Source organism: Lynx canadensis, chromosome F2 (genome assembly GCF_007474595.2).
Source record: "Lynx canadensis isolate LIC74 chromosome F2, mLynCan4.pri.v2, whole genome shotgun sequence".
In the NCBI taxonomy this organism is placed as follows: Eukaryota; Metazoa; Chordata; class Mammalia; order Carnivora; family Felidae; genus Lynx; species Lynx canadensis.
The window spans coordinates 77,793,032-77,812,177 of NC_044320.2; the positions used below are offsets into that span (position 1 = coordinate 77,793,032).

Here is a 19,146-nt window from a genome sequence, read left to right on the forward strand (position 1 = left end):
CTAATTTGAGCATATTCCTTTGCTATGTTATATAAAGAGCACAGAAATAAGTATGTCTACTGCCTGTATTTTATAGACTTCCTTTTAGATGTACCACATGGTTGATTTATTCACCTAAGAGATCAGCCAGCTTATGGAGTCTAATTCCAGAAACAAGAAGGTTATATTTTCTACTACTGTTTTGGGGAAAGTTTTGAGAGTGAAATTAATTCGTATCTGTCAGGTATTTTCACACAGTGCCACTTCGATAGCGAGGACTTTGTCCCTGGGAAATGTAAATAACTAGTATTTTTTGTGCCTCCCCCCGAAAGTGTGGCAGACCTCAAGCATGCCATTCACAGCAAATACAAGATTGCTATTCAGCATCAGGTGCTGGTGGTCAACGGAGGAGAATGCATGGCTGCGGACCGAAGAGTGTGCACCTACAGTGCTGGGACGGTACGTGTCACGAGCCCTTGCACACAGACGCACGCGCTCCGGCTCCCCGCCTGGGGAGTTGGGAACTCGGCGTCCGGGAGTAAGGGGTGTCTGCCTCCTATGTTGAGGGCAGTGCGCGCGGTTGGTATCTCACAGCATCTCACCGGAGTTTCTTTGGCTGTCTTATCGCCACAGGACACAAATCCGATTTTTCTTTTTAACAAAGAGATGATCTTATGTGATCGTCCACCCGCTATTCCGAAAACGACCTTTTCGACAGAAAATGACATGGAAATAAAAGTTGAAGAATCTCTTATGATGCCTGCAGTTTTTCACACCGTTGCGTCAAGGACACAACTTGCAGTGGTAAGATAAAAATCATCATAGTTATTTTTTGTGATTATTGTCCTTCTTTACGTCTAGTGTGGTTTAAAATTAAAAGTGGGTTACTTAACAAAACGATGTCTTATTCGAATACTTGGTAATATTTTCACGAGGTTTCAGCTTATTTTAGGCATCGATGAACGTTCTAACAAATGGATAGTTCCTAAAAGCATTCCAATGTAAACAACACAGAGAACAAATGGGTGGTTGCCAGCGGGGACGGGTGTTGGGGGATGGGTGAGGAAGCCGGGGAGATGCAGCTTCCAGTTATGGAATGAATTAGTGGGAATATAAGGTACAGCATAAGGAACATGGTGATATTACAGTAGAAGTGGATGGTGACAGATGGTGGCTGTGCTTGCGGGGAGCACAGCCCAGCGCAGAGAGCTGTACACCTGAAACGAATGGAACCTCGTGTGTCAGCTATCCTCGCGTAGCTAGCAAAAACACATTGTTAGACAAAACACAAAAATAACAACGTGAGGAGATGTTTTGCTGGTCGATATGTCTGGTTTTCAGATTCCTACATTGTTAGTCATTCGACATTTGCAAACAGTTACAAGATTTTAGAGTGGAAGAGCTGTTTTAACCATGATTTCTTCACTTCTTTCCTAAATGATGGTATGCAGGTGATGGTTTCTGAACACTGCTGTGATGAGTAAAGTTACCTGTGTTAGAGTAGACAGAAGCAAAGGGAGAGCTTACACAATTCTTTTTTTTTTTTTTTTTTAACGTTTATTTATTTTTGAGACAGAGAGAGACAGAACATGAACAGGGGAGGGGCAGAGAGAGAGGGAGACACAGAATCCGAAACGGGCTCCAGGCTCTGAGCCGTCAGCACAGAGCCTGACGCGGGGCTCGAACTCACGGATCGTGAGATCGTGACCTGAGCTGAAGTCGGCCGCTCAACCGACTGAGCCACCCAGGCGCCCCAACACAGTTCTTAAAAATGTGATTCTTTCTTCCATATCCGCATTTAGGTCCTGGAGGAGAACAAAGTCTCTTTACAATACATGCCTCTTACGTTGCTTCTGTAATTTCCGTGGGTCGTTGCACAGGCCTCTTTCGTTTTCCTTTTTGAATTGCCAGTACTTCGCTGTGATCCTGGCCCTAAACTGTCATCAGCAAGACACATTTACTTTACTTTCCGACACGGAAAAATGTTATCTTTAGAACCACACAAGAGGATTTATCATTTATAAAAATAAACAGATTAACAAAATATGAAGTCTTAAACGTTTGCTTTTGTAAGTAAATCTCAGCCGTTTGTTTTAGTGTAGCATATACATTTGTGAAAACTACTCCATTTTTCACATAGGATACAACATAAAAAGAGAATAACTTCCTATTTCTGGGACATACTTGATAAGCATCAGTCTAGAAATGTTTTTGAGAAGGCAAAGTTGCTTTAAAAGAACAAATTGTGTAAACTGAATTTCTGTAAGAGTCCTTTAGATTTGTTCTATGATTAACTCAAAAGAGCAAGAATATTGGTATACAAATAAACTAATAAAACTTTAGCCTACACATTTAAAAAGTAACGTTTTTTGATTTGGATGAAAAATATAATACTAAGAAAAATGTACAAAAATCAAAGGATCACCAAATAGGACATGTAACTTTTAAGTGAGAGACAAGTCAAAAAGAATAAGTAAAACTAGATTGAACGAAGGCATGATATTAAAATGCATTATATTAAAACAATTTAAATAAATAGAAGATGAAGTGAGGATTAATCTAGAAATAAACAGTCCTAGCAGTATCTAGTGATGCAAGTTGACATGTTAAAAACTACTGAAGGTTCTTCTAGGCGAGGATCAACACAGAAATAGGAAGGGGGGGGGCATAAAGAGTAGCAGTGATTGAATAATAACTTCATTAATCTAGCAAAAATCTAGAAACGATATAATACAAGCAATACTAAACATAAAGTAATGAGAGTAATACAATCCAGTATACCGCTTGTTAATTAATTTAGCCAACTTTATTTTTATAGAAAGATAAATGTACAAGAAAATTTTAATGGCAGTATTTATATATGACAAAGTGGATATCAAAACATTAAACAGAAAAAAGTGAAATTTATAATAAATTATGAGAGGGGCGTCTGGGTGGCTCAGTCAGCTAAACCTCTGACTTCGCTCAGGTCATGATCTCGTGGTTTGTGAGTTTGAGCCCCGTGTTGGGCTCTGTGCTGACAGCTCGGAGCCTGGAGCCTGCTTCTGACTCTGTGTCTCCTTCTCTCTGTCTGCCCCACCCCCGCTCATGCTCGCGTGCGCGCGCACACGCGCGCGCTCTCTCTCTCTCTCTCTCTCTCTCAAAAATAAAGCAACATTAAAAAAAATTTTTTTTTTAATTTATGAGACAGATAAGTCAGATCTGTCTTGGCCTGTCAACACGGCTAAATGCTAATAATTTCAGGAAAACTTAATAAAATATAATGATGTATAAAACGTAATGACATGTTCATACTAGAATTATTTCCTATAGCCAAATGGTAGAAACAACCCAACTGTCCACCAGTGGATGAAGAAACAGAATGTGGTATATCCATACAACGGGATATTATTTAGCTTTGTCTGGAAGGAAATTCTGATATTAACCATAATACGGAGGAACCTCGAGGGATAGATATGCTAAGTGAAATAAGCCAAACACAAAGGACAGATATTTATACTATCCCAATTACACGAGGTACCTAGAAGCGTCAGATTCATAGAGACAGAAAATAGAATAGTTACCCAAGGCTGGGGGGTGAGGCAGGGTTGAGTTAATTGTTCATTGGCTGCAGTTTCATTCTGGGATGATGAAAAACTTCTGGAGATGGATAGTGGTCATGGTGGTGTGGCAGTGTGAATGACTTAATGCTACTGAATCATTCACTTAAAAATGTGTTAAAACAGTAAGCTTCATGTGTGTTTATAATAATTAAACAGTAAATTAAATATTTTAATGTCGCTCTCAAAATCAGAAAGCTCTTATGGGCTACATTTAGTTTTTGTATCCCAAAAATCTGGAACGTATTTATTTTTTCTTACAGATAAAACCAGAAGAGTATCAAAAGAATAATACATTTTAGTAGCAAAGAGGATATATTATTGCAATGCACGGGTGGTTCAGTATTTGGAAATTTATTAATTAATTGCCTCAGTCATTAATACAGGAGAAAGCAGAGAGTCGTGTTAAATTGTCCAGATGAGACATGTTAAAATTCAGCAGCTATCCCTTTTTTTTTTTTTAATTAAGTAAGCTCCACACCCAGTGTAAGGCTTGAACTTATGATCCTGAGATCAAGTTACACGCTCTGCTGACTGAGCCAGCCAGGCACCCCCAGCAGCTATTCCTAACAAGTAAACTAGCTCTAGAAGGAAACAAAATAAATAAAATACAGAATTGGCCAAATATAGAAAATAATCTGCTTTCAAATCAGCAAAACATTAGAGCCATTTTTGCATAAATCGCCATCCGTCTATTCAGTATTCTTTTGGAACTGAGAAATGTACTGAAATAAGAAAATGAAAATGAAGTGGTAAAATTAATGGAAGAAAGTGAAAAACATCCATTTTAGTTGATGATACGGTTGTATATTTGGAATGTTCAAGAGGATTTAATAAAACTCTATCAAGAATTTTGATAAGGTGACTTGGATATGTGATAAATATATAAACATTCACATTTCTCGGTACTGGGCCCTGCTTTGGAATAGAAATGGAAAATACATTGCAGTCTCAGTAGCAAGAAAAAATACATAACATGCTATTTAAGAACATAAATTATAAGTCAATGAAAAGACATACTGTTCCTAATATTTCCAATCATAACGTTAATATATTCATGTACTTAATGAATTGCACTCAAAGTTGCCACAATGAAGCATTTTTGCTTTGGAGAGTGAGGAGGAGCTCTTGAGTTTTTTTGTTCAGTTTGTTTTAAATAAAGTGGACTTTAAGTTTATGGGGAAGGTTCAGTGTCCAGGACTATCTAGGAAAGTTAAGAGAAATAAGAATGGCAGGTAGGGGGGCGCCTGGGTGGCGCAGTCGGTTAAGCGTCCGACTTCAGCCAGGTCACGATCTCGCGGTCCGTGAGTTCGAGCCCCGCGTCGCGCTCTGGGCTGATGGCTCAGAACCTGGAGCCTGTTTCCGATTCTGTGTCTCCCTCTCTCTCTGCCCCTCCCCCGTTCATGCTCTGTCTCTCTCTGTCCCAAAAATAAATAAACGTTGAAAAAAAAGAAATTAAAAAAAAAAAGAATGGCAGGTAGAGGAAATAACGTGTCTTTCTCAGATTTTAAAACACACTTCAGAGCTACTGTAACCCAAACCATGAATATGTCCGTGCATTTTAAAAGGAAGTAGAGGTGCTACAACCATGACAGGAGTGTGATCTTCTAGATGCACCTTGCCAGAGTTGAAATTTGGTCACCCCAATTGTGGTGTGACCTTGGATTCAGATACCTTCATTAGTAAAATTAATAATAGATTTTTGTTTACTGAGTTGTGTACATATTAGAAAATGCACAAATTATGGGGCGGCTGGCTGGCCCAGTCGGCTAAGTGTCCAACTTCAGCTCAGGTCATGATCTCGCGGTTTGTGGGTTCGAGCCCCGCGTCAGGCTCTGTGCTGACAGCTCAGAGCCTGGAGCCTGCTTCTGATTCTGTATCTCCCTCATTCTCTCTCTGCCCCTCCCCCGCTCATGCTCTGTCTCACTCTCAAAAATAAACATTAAAAATTTAAAAAAAATACAAATTATCGCACATTCATTTTTAGCACATTTTCACAAAGTGAAATTTTAAAATATGGTGTCACCCCAAGAAGTCCTCCTTCATGCTTTCTCCCAGTCATTATCACTTTTCCATAAAATCAACCAATATCCTGACTTTAAAACCGTAGATTGCTTTGCTTCTTTTAGAACCTTAAATAAATGGAATTATAGTTTGTTTTCTATTGTGTCTGGCCTCCTTCATTCATCTTATGTTCCTGAGATTCGTTCACGTAATTGCATGCGTTAATGGTTTGTATCCATTGCTGAGCAGTTTTCCATTGTTCACATATGCCACGGCTTATTTATCTATAGATACTGTTTCAGGTTTTAGACTGTTGGGGCTCAGGCTGCTGTGAATGTCTTTGCACGTTGTTTGCTAACGTGCTGCTAGCGTTTGAAGTGATTGTACCCACCATCGAATGTTCTACTTGCTCAGCAAACTCACTAATACTTGGTTTTCTCGGTGCTTTTAATTTTAGTCATTCTGATGGGTGGGAGGCCATTGTAATTTAATTTGTATTTGTTTGATAATTAATAAGGATGAGCAGGTTTCCATATGTTTATGAGACTCTTCATATCCGTTTTGTGAAGTTATTCTTCTAATTTCTTAATTATTCGTTATTGGGTTGCTAATTTTTATGTAATTAATTTAGAGTGGACTTTATATCATCTTTATGTAAGCTGTGTATTTAAATGCTGAAAATATCTTCTGCCACTCTGTTGCTTGCCTTTTGCCTTTTCATTCGACTAATGGCGTGTTGTGATGAATTAAAATTCTTCGTTTAATGTCCACTTTATCAATACTTTTGCTCTTGGGTCTTATTTAAGGAACATGTGCTTATCTCAGAGATACGAAGGCAGCAGCCAGGGTAGAGGTGCTGGTGTGTGTCTGCTATGCTGTCTTCCACGAGCGCTCTTTTTTTTTTTTTTTTTTTTTTTAATTTTTTTTTTAATTTTTTTTTTCCAACGTTTATTTATTTTTGGGACAGAGAGAGACAGAGCATGAACGGGGGAGGGGCAGAGAGAGAGGGAGACACAGAATCGGAAACAGGCTCCAGGCTCCGAGCCATCAGCCCGGAGCCCGACGCGGGGCTCGAACTCCCGGACCGTGAGATCGTGACCTGGCTGAAGTCGGACGCTTAACCGACTGCGCCACCCAGGCGCCCCACGAGCGCTCCTTTTTAGAAAAACGTCTGTTACATTTGGATCTGTAGTCACCCATAATTGATTTTCATATTGTAGTAAAAATGGAAAATTCACTTTATGAATCAAGCACTGTACCTTTTAAATTTTAATAATGTGTATTGACCTCCTCATACCTTTATGAGATGTAAAGATACTACTATTCACACCTATATGAGTATATAAAGATACTTCATCTTATTGAATGCTAAATGGATTGCGTTGTATAGACGCACATAATTTCTTGGTAGACAGTGAGGTGGGTTCTATTTCATTTGATAGTTGAAATAAAGAACCTTTTAGTGTTTTTGCTTTAAGCTTTTATAGGGTAAGTTTCTACAAGATGAATCACTGCCAGACGATAGATGCCATTTTGCTTTTAACAGTTATCGTTGAATTGTCCTCTGCAGATGCTCCACCAACATACAGTCCCAGCGGCGGTGAGTGAGGAGTTTCTTCCTCCTTACTGTCGCAACCACAAACCGTAGTAATAAGATAAACTAAAACATTGCCTTGTCATGCTTTGTTTAAAATATATTTACACTGCATTCATGCATACAGGTAAATATACATGTGCAAACATTACCTTCTTTTACTGTGTTTCTTCCTTTTCGATACAGGAAATGTATGAAGTTGCCAAGAAACTTTGCTCTTTCTGTGAGGGTCTGGTCCATGATGAACACCTTCAACACCAAGGCTGGGCTGCAATCATGGCCAATCTGGAGGACTGTTCAAATTCTTACCAAAAGCTACTTTTCAAGTTTGAAAGTATTTATTCAAATTATCTGCAATCCATAGAAGACATCAAGTTAAAACTTACTCAGTATGTTTGCCATTAAAATGGATAAAACGTTTGGTTAAAGTACCTTCTCAGTTGTTTTAGTAACTGATTTCATTTCTAATAATTGCTTGTATAATAATTGTTCATTTTTTTGAGACTTTTATGATGACTTTTACGGATTCTGAAATTTTAAAATTATGGTCAGTTTTATTCACCACCTGTTTTATGGATCTCCCACATTTCTTTTTCTTACCTTGTTTTCTTTATGTAAAGGGCTTAAGATACTTTGGAAATCATTTACTAACCCAAGAATCTTTGCCTCCTGCTTGCCCTGCTACCAACTTTACACTAAAGGCAAAATATAAACATAACACATCTAATGGAAATGGAAAAGTTTTCAAACATTTGGCAATCAAGGAAAATTTTGTTTTCCTCTTTAAATACTGCCATATGATGTAGGCTTGCTGAGATGGAAAGAAGCCATTGTGTTCTAGCTGGCGTTTAGGTGGTTTTCTGGTTCTTTGCATATAAGCACATCTGATAGCTAGTGGTTGTTTTGGAAAAGGGCTATAATGAATATAAAAACATAGCAATAATTCAGCATGAATGTAGCCTCTATTTTGTGTGTGTTTGCTTTCAATTTTCTACATTCATTTTTTCATTTGTTTTTACATTTTTTGTTAACTTTGAATTGAATTGGAGAGAAGTAACATCTTTCTAATTCAAATGAACCTTATTAATTCAGATTTTTTATTTTGAGGGATGAATTAGATTTTGGCTTTGCCAATAGGACAGATCTCGGGAAGGAAGGGAGTGATTACTTAAGACTAGAAAGTCTTTAAGAGTTTGTTTATATGACAGCCTTTTCAACCGACTGTTGTTTGGAAAGTTCTCTTAGATACATTAGTTTCATGTAAGAGCTTAAAGCATTTCACAGATGTTTTTACAGCAATCAAATCCTCATCACTTCATCTTTCCCATAGCTTTCGACAGCATACATCTACCTGTTTATAGGGTGTAATGAACGTGAGAGTTACCTTCATCTTTATTAGGACTGTTAATTTTATCCTGTGCTTTCAGCTTATCAAAAAATACTTGATTGCCTGAAGGGACTGTTGTGGTAAATCATTTTTGTAAATTTGAATTTTTATGTCTTAAGGTTTGATGAAAACCAGCTGTTCACTTGTGAAGTATAAGCTGGCCACCTTTACTCGAGAGTGGTATTTTAATGTGTTCGTGTGTTAGTTAACCTCTAACTAGGTTTCTTTTGAAGAACATAGACTATGTATTTATTTATAATGTAAAAAATAGATGGTAATATTTATGTGTGTAACAATTAAATGCTATTTCTTTGGAAATGCTAGTCTCTAACTGGAGCAGTCCCATTATTTTACTGACAGATCTTTTGTATTTTAAGTTTAGGAACTGCGGTTTCCGTCATGGCCAAGATTCCGCTGTTGGAGTGCCTAACCAGACATAGTTACAGGGAATGTTTGGGAAGACTGGATTCTTTGCCTGAACATGAAGGCTCAGAAAAGGCTGAAATGAAAACCTCCACTGAACTGGTGCTCTCTCCTGATATGCCTAGAACAACTAACCAGTCTTTGTTAACCTCATTTCACAAGTCAGTGGAACACGTAGCCCCAGATACCACAGATGCTGAAAGTGGAAAAGAAATGAGGGAATCTTGTCAAAGTACTGTCCCGCAGGATGAAACTTCAGTAGATGCTAAAGACGGTGATCTGCCTTTTTTTAATGTTTCTTTGTTAGACTGGATAAATGTTCAAGATAGACCTAATGATGTGGAATCATTGGTCAGGAAATGCTTTGATTCCATGAGCAGAGTAAGTCATGTTAATTTGATATTTCTTGTGTCATTTCAACTATTTGAAGTTACATTGTTTATACTAAATATTTTATATGATGGGCCAATGGTATTATAAATAGAAATAATGAGCCTTGGCGTGAGACTTCAAGGATTCACCCTTGGATAAATCAAGGATAAATCAAGTCTTTTCACTTGTAACCTTATTTATGAATGTACAGTAGATTTGTGATGACTATTCGAGGTCAGAGCTGTAAAATTTGTCCTGAAGTTCAGAGCCTTGAAGTGTCTACTCAAATGGTGAAGGTTTCGGTGGTAACAAGTTTGCAATATTTTTTTTCTGACCTTGTAATATTACTTAGATGTTTTAATATCTCCTATTCTTTCATTTGTTCCTACAGCTAGGCTCTTACTTCTGCTAGGTAAAACTTGAACAGTCTTAATGTCTTCATTCTTATGCCTTAAGTACTGAGCTCTCTGTAAATATAAGTAGATAGGTAAATGGTAATATTTGGCCACCTCTAGCCTACCATATTTCTTAATTTAATAATGGATCACATATTCACATTTATAAATGCTATAGAACTTTCAAGGTTTTTTTGGAAAATATGAAAGATACAATATTTGATTTTTATAATTAAACTTTTTTTAGGAGGGAGAATGATTTACATTCAGTGAAATATACAAATTCTTGAGTGGTTAGGCCACAGAGTAATACCACCCCAAAGAAGACACTGAACGTTTTCATCTCCCTGAAAACCTTGTGTATGTCTTTCCAGTCACCATCCCCCCTTGAGGGAGGTCTTTCTGACTTCTAAAAGAAACTTTAAATACTATATCTGCCTGAAATATTTTGAAATTCAAAATTTAGACATTGTGTTCTTGGTTGTATTTCATAATTATAATGAGCTTGTATTTTGGATTAAGTCCTCCCCCAAATATACTTACAAAGACTTTTCAGCATGGGGAATAAATATCTTTTAACATGTGATCCATAAGCTGATGGAAAATCTTTGAAGTCAGAAAGGAAGTTGATGGGGCACGTGTTTCAGTAATACAGAAATAATGAAATAATATTTTGAAGTCAGCTATTGTCTAAAGATAATGAGCACAGTAGTTAACCATGTTTTAAAAGGGAGCTCAATTGGAAACAGATTTGATCTTTAAACATTGAGAAAGGCAGTGCCTTGTCTGGGTTGCCTGGAAAATAGCACATTTCCTTTCAAAATGGAAAACCAAAAAAAAAATAAAGTCTAGGTTTCTTCTTAATTCTTTAACTGTCTACTTCCTTGATGACATCCTTTAAAGGAGGCATTTCTTTTTGGCCATTTATTATTTGTTAACAAAGAAAGCTTCAGTTAAGACATTTGCCAGGGCATGGGAATATATAATATATGATGTAAAGATTACTGACTAAAAGGAGTGAAAACTAGGGTTGCTGTTTAAAATGTTGACATTTTAGTAGTCTGAAAATTCCAGTCTATGATTGTGGAAAGACAAGCACATGATTGTAATTAGGTGATTGAGATATCTGTATATTCAAAAGGATTTGGAATTGGCTTTGTGTTTGCATGGTTAAATGAAGTCCAGCACAGCCATGTAAGTTTTACTCATGTTACAAAACAAGGGGAAATAAACAACGATCCTTTCCTGGCTTAATGAAAATTCACAAGAGTTTATAGCTACCGAAAACAGAAGTTAGCTAGAGTAATATCACTGGGGTGTCACGTTACTGACCTGAATTAATGTTTACTTTCATAGTACATACCAACAATATCTGAAGTCTTTGTGGTACTTAACATGGCCATTATATTGTAAAAACAGAATATAAATTTTTATCTGTTTATAGTTACTTGTTATGAAACGAGTTAACATAGCTTAAAATACTGCCTGTAATACAGCACTCTTTTAGTTGAGCATGCCCATTAGATTTAAAAAAATTTCTTCAAAAGCAGTGAAAACCTATTTTGAAGAATTTGTTTATATATATCTGCCTGTATTTTACACAGTGTGGGATGTTGTATTGGGATATACTGCATAATAAATTGCACTTGCCGTGGTGTTTTTTTATAAGGTTAATATTTTTCGTGGTAGTTTTGTGTATTTATTCTTAATACTACTAGTGGGATTCTAAAGACACATTGAACGGAGTGTAGGACTTCTCTCGAGTCACAGGGTGCCTTCCTTTGATCTCACATTTGTTACGTAGTTGCCCAAAACAGCTAACTAACCTGTTTGATTCTGATAGTAGTACTTTTTGCCAGTGAACTTTAAAATGTGCCAAGATTTGATGTTCCTCTTCTCAAAGCAAGTTCTGTTCGAAGCCTTCCTTTCTACATACCGATCCCAGTTTCAGCAACATTTGTAACCTGTATTTCCAACTGGCAAAATCAAGTGTCTTCTCTCAGGAAACAAGTCAAGATGTAGGCGTTACGGAACTAGCCTAAGATTGGACATCAGAAGGGCTTAAATCCTGGCACTGCCTTTATGGATTGCCCCTGCCCATCTATATGGCATTGGAATCCTGTTTTATAATACTTGGGTGATTCTCACAACCTACCTTTTCCCCTCACGTACCAAGAAAAATTTCGAGTTGTTTCTGCGTTTTTGTGTGCTCGCATATTTTCTTAGGTCGTAGTGTGTTCATATTAGAACGAATCTTGGATATTCTAGTTCAGGTTATACCACAAAAGGCAAACGTTCATATATCTGATGATGAATAATTGGAAACATGCACATTTAGCTCATTTCTAAGCTGTTCAGAATAATACCAGTGTAATTTATTGACTTTTGGTTTAGTATTTCATTCATGATTCTTGTGATCTTATTGGAATATTGTTTATGCAATGGGCATGCATTTAGAGGTGGGATGGAAAGAATGGTGAGGATGAGAAAATTTTATTTTCTTCTCTTCTAAGACAACAATGTTAGTCTTTGTAGATGTCGGTGGAAGAGTCCAAGAGGGACAAATAGTGTAAGACTGTGTTCGGTTGCTGAAAATTTGCTAAATAATTATTAGTGGGATTCTGTGGTTTAAAATACTATTTTAAAAAATTGCTCCAGAGACTCTATTTGGAATTTTTATTTTTTATTACTTGTGGACAAATGGAATAAACCATTAAGTAGAGTAAGATTTTAGGAAGTCAGGTTACATAGCCTGTGCTCAAGTGATTCACAAAATGCTCTTCCATATTAATATTGTCAGTTAGGAGCCCTGGTTTGGGGGTTGTTTTTTCTTCTTTAAATCATCGCTGTCTGAAGTCTTTGTGTAGTTGCAATTTTGTACAGGCTAAAAATTTGAATCTATTTTAATCCTTTCTTTAGCTTTTTATCGTCTTAATGATTTATAGCTAGTCTTTGGTTTGTACAATATCTTGGGTCAGAAACGAATACAGATTAGACTCAGTTACCATGAAATTAAGAAAAGCGAGAAAATGTTAATGTATGCACAAGTTTTCATTAACAGGCAGATGGCTGCCTGTATTTAAGTAGCGCCTCTGTTAACTTTTTTGTCGTGTTACAAATGCAGCCTCTTATAAATTACACTGGATTATTGATAATAACAATAAAATAGCTGAGTTTTAACTGCTTTTGTATGTCCTCTCTGTACCAAACACTGTACGTTAAATAATTTATGGTCCCTTTGATTGTAGAGATTAGGGAAGGCATCATGAAGGAGGCAATATTTGACTATGACAGAGATGGGCTTTTCAACAGCTAGGCAGGATAATCAGTATGAACAGAGATCAGAGCTAGAGAAACACAGGGCTTGTCTGGATGTAATGAGCAATTCAGTTTGAAAAGAGGATAGGCCTGGAAGGATTTACTCATATCCGGCCAATCACTGAAGCCTTCATTGTGTGCTGTGTTTTTTGGATGTCATCGTGGGCAGAGGGAAGCCATTTGGGTATTTCAACAGGAGACAACTATAATTAGAAATAGAAGATACTGTGGTTGATACTCACACGGAGATATTATTAGGAAGGTGTCAGAAACAGGCTGAAAATGTATGAGAACGATCAGGCATTACAAAAGGGTTGGGAGCTTCATAGAAATTATGCTTCATTCTGAAATCACACAAGACATAGTAAAAATGGGCTAAGTACTAAGTCCTGGATCATCTGTGTTTATGGAATGAGAAAACAGGAGCCAGAGAAGGGAACTGTGGAAGAACCAGTGAGGTGATGCCCGAAAGCTTCCGGAGTTCCGGAGACGACATGTGAAAACCACTGCCAGTGTATTCTTTCAAGGGAAGGGGAAGGGTGTAGAGAGAAATTTGTTAGGTTTCATGAAATCCAGAAAATTTGTGGAAGAGTAAGAAAGTTGGGTTGATCAAGCAGATTTCTTTAGGAGATAGAGGCTGAAAATAAAGATATCTGTAGGAGGGAATTAAGTTTGAAGATGTTGATACATTTTGGGGGAAATTGTGTTTTTAACTCTGCTTTATCTTACAAGACCATGAAAATAACATTTACGGTGTGACACTGAGGACTGATGAAATTGAGGCATTGATTGGAAGGTAGAATTCCAGGAATTCTGCCTTCCAATTCCAATTTCCAGTATACTTCCTGGAATTCCTAATTATGTATTCCAGTATAATCAGTAATTTTTTATTAACATAATTATCTTGCTCTCAGTTTTGTGAAAGTATAACTTAGATTCCCGTGCATTTACTTTTCTGTATTTTTCAATTTTTTTTTCCTCTGAAGCTGTGTATCAGAATAGTGAGAAATGTATTTTAAAGTATTTGCTGGAAACTTCATTCATATCTTTTGTTGTTGTTCAGCTTGATCCAAGGATTATTCGACCATTTATAGCAGAATGCCGTCAAACTATTGCCAAACTTGATAATCAGAATATGAAAGCCATTAAAGGACTTGAAGACCGGCTCTATGCCCTGGACCAGATGATCGCTAGCTGCAGCCGACTGGTGAATGAACAGAAGGAACTCGCTCAGGTGCCCATTCCAAACTTCTCTCGGGAAAAGCTCTTTGTAGTTTCTCTACCAGTATTTTATGTGCGATATCAGTTTGCTGTGCACCATCATTTCACCTCATCCTTCACTGTTAAGGAAGATGGCGTGTTCTTAATGTTCAGGTTTGATCAAATAAAGCAAGCCGAGACCACTTCAGGTAGTAACTGAAAGATAAACCGTGAAAATGTAGTGTGTGGCTGGGGAAAAAGCATATGTGGAAGGAACATGATAAAACAGCCCTTGTACTAAACATTTGAGTACTTCCTGCTCCCCCCTTAAAAGACTACAAAAGAATAAATGAGATTTCTTTCCTTTTTCTTTTTTCTTTTTTTAATGTTTATTTTTGAAAGAGAGCAAAAGACAGAGTGCGAGCATGGGAGGGGCAGAGAGAGGGAGACACAGAATCCGAAGAAGGCTCCAGGCTGTGAGCTGTCAGTGCAGAGCCCTGTGTGGGGCTCGAACCCACCAGCCGTGAGATCATGACCTGAGTTGAAGTTGGACACTTAACTGACTGAGCCACCCAGATGCCCCAGAATAAATGAGATTTGTAAAGGTACAGGAGGAAAATATGAAATCTTGCAGGTTACGAATACTTAGGTTTTTAGGTCAAATTTAATGCAGTGTTCTAAGAATTCTGTTGTCAAGTTAGGTTAAAGTGATAGAATTGAAAGAGTGGTTAGCCTAGACATATCCTGCCACCTCTAGTGACCCACCCTCGAAAGTACTCTGACAAAAGAGTTGACTTGTATAATCTTGATTCTAACACACACTTTTCTAGTTTAACTTTCCTCTGCCAATATTTTCCCTCCAAATGTGTTCTTACATTAGAACATACAGATCATTTTAAGTGGGTACTGATGTTTTGCTTCACCTGCATGGCATTATACGCAGTATGTTGTAGGTAGATAAAACATGTATATCCTTGCTTTATTCTTTTTAAATAAAGTTTAAAATACTTACTTGCATTTTTATAGTTTCTTAATTGAATTCATCTGTAATTCACAGACTCTCCTTTTTTTGTTTGATTGTGTATCCAGCCACCGTGTGAACTGGATCCCTTTATGTTGCGCATTTACACTGACTTTGAATCCTAGTACGCTGCTGAGTAGAATGTGATAATGGTGTCCTTGTTTAATTTCTGATCTACAGGAAGGGTTATTTCACAATTATAAGGTTTCTAGTAGTTTATTTTTTCTTTTTGTCCTAATAGAAACCTTTTATCAAATTAAGAAAGTTAATAGCTTCTAATCTTGAACCATCCTTGGATTCTTGGAATAAACTCAACATGGTCATAATATATTGTCTTTTTTAACATTTTGGTAAACTGAATTATATTCGTGTGTGTGTGTGTGTGTGTGTGTGTATTTATTTATTTATAGACAGAGCGAGAATGTGCACAAAGGAGGGGCAGAGAGAGGAGTGGGGAGAGAATCCCAAGTAGGCTCCGTGCTATCTTTGCTGACTTGGGGCACGATCTCAGGAACCTCGAGATCATGACCTGAGCCAAAATCAAGTCAGACACTTAACTGATTGAGTCACCCAGGCTCCCCTGTATGTATTTTTCATTTGGTATGTATTTGTCAAGTTTGGGCATCAAGGTTTTGATGGCCTCCAAATAAGTTGAGAAATTTCTTAATTGGAACATTTAGTCCATTTATTTATTTATTTATTTATTTATTTTTAATTTTTTTTTTTAACAGTTCTTAAATTTTTTTTCATGTTTATTTTGAGAAAGAGAACACAGTCAGGGGAAGGGCAGACATGGAGGGAGAGAGAAAACCCAAGGGAGGCTCCACACTGTCAGCGCAGAGCCCGAGGCAGGGCTTGAACCCATGAACTGTGAGATCGTGACCTGCGCCAAAATCAAGAGTTGGACGCCTAACTGAGCCACCCAGGCGCTCCTAGGTCATTTATTTAATGAAATTACTGAATATTTGTTTTTAAATCTACCATTTCCAATTTTTCTTCTTTTTTTTCTTTCAATTATGTCTTTGTGCTTTTGCCCTTTGGATTCTTTTTATCATTTAAAAGTTTTTGTTTTTAAGTATTTAGTATTCTGTCTTCCAGATTAGCTTTTTTCCTTTTAAGTAACACATGCATCCTTGTAAGTTTCATATGCATTAGAATATCCTGTAGTATCCTTTAGTAGCATATTTAGTTTTTGTCATTTGAAAATCTCATTAAATCACCTTTATTTCTGAAAGGTGTTTTCTCCTGATACGGAGTCTAGGCTGTCGACAATTTGTTTTTCGCACATTGCCTTTGGTTTGGTTGTTAACAGTTTTACAATAATATGACAGGATGTGGTTTTCTTTGTATTTCTGCTGCTTTGGGTTGGGCATATAGTACTACGGGAAGCTGTGGCTTACTGACATGTCTTTTGGTAAAATTCCCAATCAGTTTCTCTTCAAATTTTGCCTTTGCCTCACTCTTTCCCTTTTCCTTCATTGGTTCCAGTTACACACGAATTAGACCTTTCATCTCATTCTTTGCGTTTATTCTTATTTCCTGTATTTCCCGTTTGTTATATCCATCTGTGCTTTATTCCGGATGTTTCCTTTTGACCTAACAATTGGGATTAATTTTTTTTCCCACTGAATAGCTGTTATTACGTCCATTTATTGATTTTTAGTTTTTGTTTGTTTTTTAGCTCTGCAATTTCAGTTTGGTTCTTTTGTTTATATAGTTTCAAATTATCTACCAAGATACTCTGTCTCATCCATCATCTCTTTGATCAAATTAACCATATAGTAATTTAAAAGTCTGTATCTGAGCTCCATGCTTGTGCCTATGTTTCTGTGGATGTTTTTGTTGTTTCTTATAATTAATGTGGTCTTGCCTTTTCATGTGCCATTAGGCATTATTTTTGATAAGAAAAGCCAAGGAAGCATGAAGCTTCTTCTAGAGAGAATTTGTGTGCGTGTTGAAAGGGCAGTTACAATCTTAGATCATCTTAATCCAGTTTCAGGGATTTAGGTGATAGAAGTTGGTCTTCCAGTCCTTGTGTTAGCCAGTCTGCTTTTGTAGACTCGCATTCCATAGGATATAGCTTTGGGGGTACTAGGACAAAGTGTGTTCCATCATCCTTTTTGTTGGCTGGCACTGATCTCCAGTTGTTTATTTCATAGCTCCGTGAGAATGTCAGAAGGATTGCTTGCCTTTAAAAACAATTTTTTTTAACGTTTATTCATTTTTGAGACACAGAGACAGAGCACGAGCAGGGAAGGGGCAGAGAGAGGGAGACACAGAGTCTTAAGCAGGCTCCAGGCCTTGAGCTGTCAGCATAGAGCCCGACGTGGGGCTTGAACTCATGACCTGAACCGAAGTTGGAAGCTCAACCGACTGAGCCACCCAGGCGCCCCAGGATTGCTTGTCTTTTTATTCTTAGTTTTGGACTCTCTTCAGGAATCAACACTTGTCTCTAGGCAAAGCATTCCTTAGTTGCCTAACTGGCCTCTCTCGGTTTCCTCCTCCTCCTTAGATCCTGGCCCTTCTCCTTCACTGCTTTCTCAGGTCTCTAGTAACTAATGCCACAGGAAGCTTGGTCTGCATTACCATTAAATTACAATTTATCATTACTTGAGACAGCTCTGAATTCCTGAAATTTTGCTGTTTCTCCGATGTCATTCTTTTTCACTTTAACCCTTGATAGAATGAATCAAACAATTTAGTTAACCAACCAGACTTCTCTTGATGATTCTTCAGGTTCTTTCCAGTTTTCCAGGTTACAAACACTGTTTTAATATCCTAGCACTTCTCTGTCTTAACATGCATGTTCTAGTATTTCTTTAGAGACAGCCTCCAGTAATGGAATTGTTGGACTAGGGTGTTTGTGCATTTTAAATATTAATTAGTAATGTTATACCCTCCATAAAGGAAAAATCAATCAACACTCCCAGTAATTAATGAGAAGAGCTGTTTCCCTTATATCAGTGTTTCCCATCTATTTCCTCTATTTGGTTGGTTGCCAGTTTTTTATCCTAATGTTTTTCTGTAAGAATTTATTATATATGTAGTCTGGGTAATCCTTTGTTTATTGTAAATAATACAGATAACTGTCTTTCTCTTTGTTGATAGTGTTATAAAAATTGTTACACAGAAATTTTAAATTCCGCTGTAGTCAGATGTATTAGTCATTTTTCATATTTAATTTTATGAACTCATCATTCCTTTAATGAGCCACCTTGGGGGTGCCTGGGTGGCCCAGTTGGTTAAGTATCTGACTTTGGCTCAGGTCATGGTCTCACAGTTCATGAGTTCTGTCAGCACAGTGCCCACTTTGCATCCTCTGTCCTTCTCCCTGTCTCCCTGTCTCAAAAATAAATAAACATTTAAAAAAAAGTTTGAATCTCCGCATTTCTTTATAGCTATTTCCCTAATTGAATAAACCAGGGCTTCCAGTTTTCTTAGATTATCTATTTCCTCTCTTTGGTTCCTTCAAATCTCTTGGTGTGTGTAGGGGTGTGTGTGTGTGTGTGTGTGTGTGTGTGTGTGTGTGTGTGTGTGTAATACTGTTTCTACAATCAGGCAGCTACAAGGAATGGTTTTACATATGGTTGTATTTTTTTTTTTTTTTAAATCTTGCTGATGTTATTCTCAGATCTGCATTGGATTCAGCAAATGGACTTGTGTCATACAAGGATATGTCATTTTTCTGGAAGTGTAGTTGCCGTGATGAAAGGCTAATGGTACTTTTTTATTTTCTTTTAAAAATGGAAGAAGGAGGGGAGCCTAGGTGGCTCAGTTGGTTGGGCATTGTTGGACTTCTGTGCAGGTCGTGATCTCGCAGCTCGTGAGTTCGAGCCAGTTTAGAGCCTGGAGCC

The 19,146-nt window shown here is 37.3% G+C and overlaps 1 protein-coding gene across 2 annotated transcripts in view; it reads left to right on the forward strand.

Moving 5' to 3' along the window:
• The window catches only part of RB1CC1 (RB1 inducible coiled-coil 1), a 94,341-nt gene that overhangs the window by 26,919 nt on the left and 48,276 nt on the right, over positions 1–19,146 (forward strand). For both annotated transcript variants that reach the window (XM_030304114.1, XM_030304115.1), the window contains exons 4-8: positions 312–438; positions 613–783; positions 7,363–7,565; positions 8,941–9,367; positions 14,135–14,305. In XM_030304114.1, coding sequence (XP_030159974.1) covers positions 312–438; positions 613–783; positions 7,363–7,565; positions 8,941–9,367; positions 14,135–14,305 — 1,099 coding nt within the window. The remainder of the gene's footprint in view (positions 1–311; positions 439–612; positions 784–7,362; positions 7,566–8,940; positions 9,368–14,134; positions 14,306–19,146) is intronic.